General features: G+C 40.2%; 1 protein-coding gene across 1 annotated transcript in view; it reads right to left on the bottom strand.

Annotated features, from left to right (window-relative positions):
- Positions 1 to 872: 872 nt before the first annotated feature.
- LOC148059411 (cilia- and flagella-associated protein 74-like) overlaps positions 873 to 10,078 on the bottom strand; it is a 19,149-nt gene continuing 9,943 nt past the window's right edge. The window contains exons 11-28 of the mRNA XM_087782215.1: positions 9,751 to 9,879; positions 9,602 to 9,689; positions 9,366 to 9,539; positions 9,169 to 9,302; positions 8,352 to 8,619; positions 8,141 to 8,275; positions 7,942 to 8,072; positions 7,734 to 7,871; positions 6,144 to 6,253; positions 6,021 to 6,076; positions 5,836 to 5,955; positions 5,599 to 5,754; positions 5,373 to 5,499; positions 3,488 to 3,642; positions 3,284 to 3,419; positions 1,841 to 1,965; positions 1,632 to 1,766; positions 873 to 1,436 (exon numbers count right to left, since the gene is read on the bottom strand). Coding sequence (XP_087638341.1) covers positions 1,338 to 1,436; positions 1,632 to 1,766; positions 1,841 to 1,965; positions 3,284 to 3,419; positions 3,488 to 3,642; positions 5,373 to 5,499; positions 5,599 to 5,754; positions 5,836 to 5,955; positions 6,021 to 6,076; positions 6,144 to 6,253; positions 7,734 to 7,871; positions 7,942 to 8,072; positions 8,141 to 8,275; positions 8,352 to 8,619; positions 9,169 to 9,302; positions 9,366 to 9,539; positions 9,602 to 9,689; positions 9,751 to 9,879 — 2,416 coding nt within the window. The 3' untranslated portion in view covers positions 873 to 1,337. The remainder of the gene's footprint in view (positions 1,437 to 1,631; positions 1,767 to 1,840; positions 1,966 to 3,283; positions 3,420 to 3,487; positions 3,643 to 5,372; positions 5,500 to 5,598; positions 5,755 to 5,835; positions 5,956 to 6,020; positions 6,077 to 6,143; positions 6,254 to 7,733; positions 7,872 to 7,941; positions 8,073 to 8,140; positions 8,276 to 8,351; positions 8,620 to 9,168; positions 9,303 to 9,365; positions 9,540 to 9,601; positions 9,690 to 9,750; positions 9,880 to 10,078) is intronic.

The following is a 10,078-nucleotide window of genomic DNA, read 5'->3' as shown; positions in this document are numbered from 1 at the left end:
TAAATTATTCAATAAAAACAAACGAAATATTTCAACATAAATATTATTGAGTTAAATGATTCAATAAAAACAAACCAAAATTTTGAATATAGAAATTAATGAATTAAATTACTCAATAAAAAATAATTTCAACCTTTCAATATATGTATTATTCAATAAAAAATGTAACCTTTAAATAAAGGAACAATTGAATTAAGATATAGTCACAGTTTTGTGTTTATCACAGTTTGAAAAAAACTTTTGTGACATTGATTTGCAGACGATTATCAAACACAAGCATCTGACTTGAGAGTAAATCCTCTGCACTCACGTGGTCCTGAGTTTCCACTGGGATTCATCGAGGCCGAGCTAATGCAGGAGAGATTTGGTCTCCCCTGGAAACCCCCCCCCCGCCCCGACCCGTCCCCCCCACCTGCCTTACATACAAGTGTTGTGAAGCAGCTCCGGCTCCTCCGGGGGTTCGACACGACGGCTTCATTTCAATCCAAAAAAGTCATATTGGCTTATTTAATAATTCACGAGAGCAGACGAGCGTCCACGCGGCCCTCCACATAAGTGGCTCGATCCCACCGCATTAGCAACAGATCAGCAATCAGATTATAGAGGGGGGGGAAAAAAAAAGGCAGAAAATAGAAGCGTAAATGTTGGCCATTATCATCTTAGCAGCATTTCATAAAACATGACACGAGGCTAAGCTCGTAATGACCTTCACAGGCAGGTTGTAGTACAGTAATCTGATTTAGCATAATCTCCCTCAATCTGTGATAAATGCTTACGAGCATGTATCTCGGGAAGGGACGTCGGATCCGAGCGGACCGTCGGGGAACGTTTTTCTGGATGGTCATAGGATCGAGGCTGTGTATGTGACATAATTGGGCAATAACTATTTTATTTCTAATGAGAAGTTATTTTAATAACTTCAATATGTATTGAATCACTGATCCATTCAAGCATTATTCAGTCTACAATTATTGCAAAAAATGATTAATTGTCAAACAGTAGCTTAAATGTAACAAATACATTTTTAATACGTTTAAATAATTCGCATTTTTTAAAATAAATTAATTGGAATAATTTCTAGCGACTCATTTGCACCCCCTAATGGAGAGCTTAAGTAACTACAGGAGTATTCCCCGACAACCTTCCTTTATTTTAAAATTGAACGAATTTAACCAAATATATTTACTTATTATCAATTATTAACCGTGCACATTATAACAAATATTGATCAGTGTTTAATCTGAATCAGTTTTAAGGGATGATTTGAATGAACTATTAACACAATTTACCCAAACATTTTATATCGACATGTTGTTTTATTTAAACCGACATGGAGTTCAGTACGCCGACATCAGGGCCATCAGGGTGACGTTATAAACATTTGTCTCTTCCCCCTTTACCGTGAGAGACACGCGCATCTGGACAACATCGTTGGGCTGACGGCACAAACACACAAACACACACGTGTTTAAACAACATTTCTACTTGACGCACGATTATCAGGATTAAATTGTATTAAAACGACACTGGAAGCAGTTATTTGTGTATTATTATATAGTAGGATTACAGTTTTTTGTAACTGAAATGAAATATTAATTTATCACATGATGCAAAAGCGACATAATCCTCACCTTGTATCCCGTCTGTGGCGTCCAGGAGAGGGTGATGGGAACGCTGTACCCGGCCTCCACCGCGCTCCTGAGCGGATGAATGCTGAAGCCGTGCTGCTGGATGGACGCCACGTTCTCCCAGATGAACTCCCCGCTCTTGGTAAAGAAAATCCCCCCCCAAAAAAATGATGAGTTTGCTGGTCAAAAGAAGTCAGGACATGGTCTCGTACCTTCTTGGCCTGAGCGGACTTGATGCAGCCCACCCTCAGCTCTCTGCTGGCCGGCTTGATGGTACCGTCGCTGAAGCTCGCCACCAGCTTCACCAGGAGGATGTTCTTCTCCGTCACCTGTGATCCTGTATTGAACCATAATTTATCACTTACAATATTGTTTTCAATCTGATAAAGACATGTCTCTAGTTCAACACTGCAGAAAACTGACCAGAAACTGTTTCCTTCAACTGAGAAAAATCTCTAAACTTAGGAAAATGTTGTCACAACATGATCTGGAGCTTGTAATCCATGCGTTTGTGTCTTCTTGCCTGGACTATTGCAACAGTCTGTTGTTTTCATGTCTTAACAAGAAGGATCTGTCTCACCTGCAGTTGATTCAGAACTCTGCAGCGAGAATTCTGACCTGCTCTAGTAGAAGAACTCACATTTCTCCGATCCTTAAAACTCTTCACTGGCTTCCAGTTTCTTTCAGGATTAACTTTAAAATTCTGGTTCTTACTTTCAGATCTATTCATGGTCAGACTCCTCCTTACATCAGTGATCTGATCTAGCCTTACACCCCAGCTCGGGCTCTGAGGTCTGTGGATCAGAATCTACTGATGGTTCCTTAACACGGTTCAGGACCAGAAGAGAGAAATCCTTCCAGACTGTTGCTCATAAGGTTTGAAATGATCTTCCTCTCTCTTTGCTCTTGATGGATCTACTGACTCCTTTAAGAAACATCTTAAGACGTTTTTATTTGTTCAGGCTTTTCCTTGATTTTCTGGAACTCCTGTTGTGTTATCAGTTTTATCTTGACCTTTAAAGTATATACTTTATTGAATACTGTTTTGATTGTTTAAGCGCTTTGTGACCCTGGTCTGGAAAAGCGCTATACAAATAAAAATTACTTACTTACTTACTATACGTCTTCAATCAAACATTCACTGTAACATGTCTTTATAATTGTTAAAAATCCATAATCTCTTATCTTAAACTTTGACGAAATTAAATAGTGTGTATTTGCTCCGGTTTTCCTCTCGTCAGAATCACCGAAACCACTTTCAAAAGCGTCGGCTAAATGTGACCCCGTTCGTGGATCCCACAGGTGGGAACCGCGGTAATCACACGCGACGCACACGTCAACTTTAATTAAACACGGGCAGCTCAACACGCCAGCTTGTGTGTCGGTTCTTTATCTCCTTCATTGTGGGTCGACACCACCTGCAAACATTTACCTGGGAGACGATAAGCTCACGACGGTGGATAAACATCAATAAAAAATCCAACTTTAAATGAAGGAAAAAGAAAAATGCTGATGTTGCAAAGCATGATGGGTAGTTACAAGCACAGCAAGAGGTTTTTCCAGTTGCCATGGCAGCCAAACTATTGCTAAATCTTAACATTTTCCTTAAAAGCGTGTATAGATGCGAGGAGAACCGAGGATGTGAAAAAAGGCACCTTTGAGCTGCAGAGGACTGAACAGAATCTCCGGCGGCACCAGCGACTCGACCGGCACCGTCAGCCGGTCCACTCCCTGGATGTACGTGTTCATCGCCGACGCCGCGCCTTTCAGCTTGATCACGCACAGTTTACTCTGGATATAAGAAAACAAAAAAAGTTGATGAAGAAAAACGTCAGGTTGTATTGGGCGGCACACGTTACCCCGTTGGAGAGCTCGATGGTGAGTCTGTCGGAGTAGTTTGCACAGGGATGGTCCGGCTGGAAGGTGATGATGATGCTCTGACCCTCTCCTGCTTCGATGGTTCCCTCCATCGGGATCACACTGAACACACTGCGGCCGCTGTAGTTCTGGGTTCCTGCGGGGACACGAAAATATGTTCTGGTTTTTGGCTTGATGACGGTGGTTTTGATTTAGGATTAAAAACGTATATATTTCCCATACTCTCATTTTTAAAATTATTATTGTTGTTCATTTCTATCTTTTTTTATGTATATATATAATTTGGACTTTTATTTCTATTTTTATATACATGTATATAATTATTAATGATTCATCCTTTTTATCCATTTTATGCTAATGTATTTTTTTATTTTATTAATCAATTTTTACTATTATTTTGATGTCTATATAGCGGGATGCCATCAACAAAGATGTATAAAATAATAAATAAAAAATATAAATCCTTGTTAATAGTAGGATTTTTGACTGAATTTGACACATATTTCATATATTTATTTCATTTAAATGTCCTATTATGGGGAAGATGACCTAAATCTATGTTTATATTTTGTATCTTTTGGATCTTTTTGCACTTTGTTCTTCATTTGGCTGCTCTGTTATGACTGAAAACTTTATTTTCCAAAATAATTAAAGTTATATCTATCCATCTATCATATTGGAGAATTACGGAATTTAGATTCTTATCTCTCAACTATACAAAGTGTATATACTTAGCTTAGCGTTTGATTGGCTATTGATTAGCTAAGATAGCAAATGTAGCATTCAGATAAAAATAGAGTTTACACTTTACATTAAACGTATGGTAAGGTTACACTCAACGGGTTAATCTTTGATCTATGTTCTTTATACTTATATTTCTGTCATTTGTGTTTTTGTTCTTTTATTGCACTTTGTTCTTCTGTTCATGAATCTATCGTTTGAGTTGAGGTGTGCTAGAAAAACAATTTCCTGAAGGAGATCTCCAGTGGGATCAATAAGGTTTATCTATCTATCTATCTAGATCTTACATAACTACCATTTCAATTTCTCAAGGGGCCGCATTATATACCGTAACTGTTAGGGGCCGTCAAGAAAACGAAAGACTTGGCCAACAAAAAAAAAAAAAGAGCGTCGATATATTGGTGGGAAATGTAAAGAAAATACTCAACAACGACAAAAAAAAGGTTCAATTTGCTGTAAGAAAACGTTCTTCATGATCAGTCTAATATTTGTACCTCATGACGGCCGCATAAATACAGTCAAAGGGGCCACATGAGGCCCCCGGGCCGCACGGGTCTGTGATAAATATCTCTGCCACCTTCGATAATTTCACGTCATCTGCTCTCACTTAAAGAGACAGTGTCTCTGTAATAGCTACGTTAGCTCTAAGGAATGGACCTATATTTTTATCTTTACAGAATCTAATTTTTAAAACGATAATACAAAATCAAGGTCCTTTTGATGGTGAGATTTGGAAATAAATATGAATTAACATACTTGGATTAGATTAAATTAACTTTGTTAATCCCTCTGGGAAATTGTTTGTTGTTCCAGCTGGGCAGTTGCAGCAGATGATAGTTTCATAAAAACAATAACAAAAACAAAGTTAAAAAAAAAGAACAAAGTTCAAATCAAAAGAAAATAATACAAAAAAATGAATAAAAAGAACAGTTTTAAGCCATAAAAACAGTGGTCCGGGGCCCAGTAGACACTTGATATTGGCCAACACAGAAAGATCCTGTATTATTTTACTTATTTTGAGGAAAAGAAAAGAAAATGTCGAAGTAATAATCGTCTGTTTCTGCTAGATTGGGACAAAGATTGCTAAATAAACATACCTGTAAATAAGAGAAAACGTCATCTTACCCACGATGGGCTCGACCTGAGTGTCCAGCAGACACGCCACCTTGTCCACCTCCACCTGTTTGCTGCACGTGGCGAGGCTGGAGAGCAGCACTTTGAAATTCGCCGCCACGGAGGAAGTGTTCATCAGCTGCGGGGGAAAAAAAAAAAAAAAAGAGTCGGGGCTTCAACGATTCCAATTACGATAAGGACTCGATGGAGACACCGAGTGGAAGATTTCGAGCGTTACTTTCAGCACGTGGGTGGCGCTCTCTTTCTCCATCACGTAGCCAAAGTCGAGGCGACCTCCAGGGTGGGAGCAGGACACGGCGTGATTCACTCCGTTCCCCAGCAGAGTCACTCCCAGGCTCATCTTTTTGCACCGGATTTCCAGAGTCTCGCAGAACTAGCAAAACAATTTGATTATTTCTGGCCATTTTTTCCTCTTAAATCTGACATATGACTTGGATACGTGGACAACTCTGACCTTGTTCTCCACTGTGGGACAGAAGGCCAGCATCAGAGTCAGTTCTTCTCCAGGTCCGATCTTTCTGAGAGCGTTACGGATCGAAAACGGGCCGTAAAGATCGAGCGAGGACGAACCCAGCTGAGTCAGGAAACAGCAACAACAATTAAACGTGACATAAAAGTACCTCTAAAGAAATCAAATACCTTCAAAGACTCTTTAGATATGTTCCTCACGGTCAGTTTCTTAATCGATTTCTCTCCTGCAAGGAAACGACACACAGATGATGATGCATCATGGGAAAACTCATTTCTGGTCATATCACCCACCGACTGCAACCTGATGAAAGTCGACGACCTCGTGAGACGTGTCGGGCACCACGACCAACAGGGGTCGCACGGCAGGACACTGCAGCCGTAAGAAGAGGGTATTGTGAGGCCTGGGGATAAAAAAAATGTTCTTTTAAATTTCTATATATCTTTTAATACTGACCCAATTTATCTCAAGTAGTAAATAAATGCACTTCTATGGCAGCCATGCAATAGAGGAGCTACCACATTGCAGTTACATTGTTCTGCCATAGGGGGAGCCAGTTGCAAAATCAATATATAAGGGAAGTAGTAAATATCTGTGTGAGAGCAATTTAAGTGTTTTCATTTTAATACAATTTTTTTTTAAATTATTTCAGAATTTTTATACATTGTCCCGAAGGAGGTAAAAAAGACCTCACCTGTTTAACTAAAATAATGCATAAAATAGTAGCATCAAATAATGTAACACTCGAAATGGCAAAGGAAATTTAAAAAAGTGGAAAAGTAAAAAACAACAAATTAGAAAAAAAAACTAAAATAATATAGGAAATTATCCTCAGTTGGCCTTCGGTTACGAGTTAGAAACATTTCTACCACATATAAGAAGCTTGTAGAATTATAGAAGGAAAACTTTGTATAAAAAACCTGCTTTATTAGCAGTTATTTACTAGCAATTACAAAAAAAAAGCAAATTTAAAAACAGTTAAATACCTACGTTTTTTGTTTTTACGTAAATAATCACGTAATTATCAAACATTATCATAACAATTATCGTAATTAAATATATAAATATCTCTATTCTCTTGTTCTGATGTTCAAATGGTGCTTAAAGAAAAGGAAGACATTGTGTAAAAAAACTGCTTTATTAGCTTTTTTTTGTTGCTAGCAATTTTTAAACAATAACAAATAAAAGCTTTCTGATAACTTATATTTATGTATTTCTTAAAATAAGCACTAAAATCTCTGGACTAAATGTATCCCCCGAGCTGTCATCTACCCAGCCCCTGTTATTTTTTAATGAAGAAATAATTGATCTAAAATTGTTAAGAAGGTACAAATATTTTCATTTGTCCCTACTTCTGTGACCTATAAACATTTATTTCACTTCATTATTGATCCGTCTTAAGATCTTCGGGAAATTGGGTTTCCAGTTCGCTACAGCAAGTTTCATAAAAACAAACAAACGAAAACTAAATGCAAAAAAAAGAACAAAGGGCAAGTATAACGAACAAGGATCAAAGAAAATAACGCAAAGAAAAGGATAAAAATTAAAAGTTTACAAAGATTAACATAGAATAGAATCATCTTTTCACTCCACTCCTGCCCACAAACTCAGAATTATAAAGTCTAATATTAGAGTAAGTAAGTAAGTAAGTAATTTTTATTTGTATAGCGCTTTTCCAGACCAGGGTCACAAAGCGCTTAAACAATCAAAACAATATTCAATAAAGTATATACTTTAAAGATCAAGATAAAACTGATAACACAACAGGAGTTCTAGAAAATCAAGGAAAAGCCTAGAGGAAAGAATTGAGTCCCTGAGTCTATTAGTGTTGCATCTGGGGAGGAGCATATGTGTGGATGTGACACGAGGGAGTCTCTTCTTACTTCCACGCCGGTTGAGCGGTCCTATCTTCCACCGGGGGGTCCCCGTCCGAGACGATGCAGGGAACCGTGTACTCAGTGCAATGCTGGGCGAAGGACGTCAACAGGGAGAGTCGCGCCTCTTCCAGCAGCTGAGTGTCTCTGAGAAAAAAAAACACAAAAAACAACTAAGCATGCTTCCATTTTTTCGCCGCCAAACTTCCACCCTAACCCCGTTGGATTCGCCACATGTTTGGGGGATTCATTTTGGGGTTCGGACTTGGCGCTCTCCGGCATTTTGGACGTCTTTGAATTGGAAGCTCTGGCCGCCTTTTTGCTCTCCGGTGGAATCGCCGGTTTAATCTGAGGAATAGAAAGAATATCAAACAAAGTTGCAACCGGATAATACTTCTAAAATAACCGTTCCTCACTTCCGGTTCCACCGGTTTAATCTTCATCAAGTCGGCGTCGGCGTGCGGCTTGACCTTCAGAAGCAAACGTTGAGCCTCGTTCTTGATGTCTTGCTCCGACAGTTTGGGACCGAAGGTGACTTTCAAGAGACACCTCTGCAACACGGAACAAACCAAAAGGTCGACTCTTAACTTTATTTAACTTTTCGCTCGACATCCCCTCCCACCTAACCTCGCCCGGGAGCAGGCGCCCGGCCGACGGCGAGATCCTGACGTCGGAATTCTCGGGCGGGGTGAAGGAGAAGAGCCTGGGGGTGGCCGATTTCAGGGCCTCCCTCGCCTCGGCGGACAGACGCTGCTTGGAGCAGGTGTACTGGTTGCTCAGGTAGAGCAGCGCCGTGGATTTGTCGCCGACGGCGGTGGCGCCGAAGACCACCAGAGAGTGGGAGAGTTCCAGGGAGGGATGGACCCCCACGGCGCGGCAGGATAGACGGCAATCCCTGGAAGGAAGATCGATAAAAAAATAAAGGAGGTAAGTGTTGAAAAAGTCCTGAAATCACTTTCTACATGATCAGTCTAATATTTGTACCTCATGACGGCCGCCTAAATACAGTCAAAGGGGCCACATGAGGCCCCCGGGCCGCACGTGTCTTTGATATTTAATCTCTGCCACCTTCGATATTTGGACGTAATCTGCTCTCACTTAAAGAGACAGTGTCTCTGTAATAGCCACGTTAGCTCCACGGAATGGACCTACATTTTTATCTTACAGAATTACATTTTAAAAAAGATAATACAAAATCAAGGTCCTTTTGATGGTGATATTAGGAAATAAATATGAATGAACATACTTGGATTAGATTAAATTAGATTAAATTAATTTTATTTATCCCTCTGGGAAATTGTGTGTTGTTCCAGTTCACAGCAGATGATAGTTTCATAAAAACAAGAACAAAAACAAAGTGAATAAAAAAGAACAAAGTGCAAATCAAAGGAAATAACACACAAAAAAGAGTCTAACAGTTTAAAAGTCCTGAAATCCAACTCACCTGCTCATCACGGATCTACAATTCAGCTGGAAGTTATACTCCTTCGCCCGTTTGGCGCTGAAGATCAAGTCGATCTTGAGGGTCTCCTGAGGGAGGATGATGCCGAACCCGTCGTTGGGTTGAACGTCGATGAACTGAAATCATAAAAAAAAAGAGGGTCAGGAGAGCGAGATGGACGTCTAAAAAGTAGGGTCTACCTCGGGGATGCTCATGAAGCCGAACTCCTGCGACAGGAGCGACAGGTTGGTGAGCTGGACGGTGCTTTTGAGCGACTGGTAGGTGGAGCAGTAGCCGAAGTCCAGCTCGGTTCGGTCGAACTTCAGGTCGGGCGTCGTCACGACGGCGTGGACCGTGTAACGGATGGGTTTGATCTACACAAACATGGATGAATTTTACCTTCACGATACTCATCATCTCGATCCATGATACAGACCTGACCGGCGACCCTGACCGTCATGGGAACCTCCAGAACTCCGGTTTCTTTGTCGAAGTATTTCTCGGCGTCCTGGGATAAGGAGGGTCTGTGGAGACGAAGACGTTAAAAATCTCCGCCTGGCGTCTCTGGTCAGGGTGGGTTCATACTTGGGCAGGAACTTCAGGTGAGCGTCGAAGGTGGATTGAGCTTGAATGAATCCGGTTTCCGGTAAGATCTCCATGTGATCCTTCATCTCCTCACACATGTCAAAGGTCATGGTCAGAACCGTGCTGGCCCTGTGATGAAGATGGATGAACTCGAAGGGTGAAAATGAACCTCAGGTATGAATAATCTAGATGTGTTCAGATGAACTGAATTCTTGTCCAGATATCGCAGCAGGCTGGAGGTTTTTCTGCACGTCTTTGATCCAAATTTAATTCAAATCTTAGTTTTATGGATATTTCTTTGGTTTCACTGTAAATTTGATTTATTTTT

The sequence above is a fragment of the Callionymus lyra genome, chromosome 19 (assembly GCF_982586985.1).
Source record: "Callionymus lyra chromosome 19, fCalLyr1.hap1.1, whole genome shotgun sequence".
In the NCBI taxonomy this organism is placed as follows: Eukaryota; Metazoa; Chordata; class Actinopteri; order Syngnathiformes; family Callionymidae; genus Callionymus; species Callionymus lyra.
The sequence above is the reverse complement of the archived record's forward strand: the minus strand, read 5'-3'. Positions and strand labels throughout refer to the sequence as shown.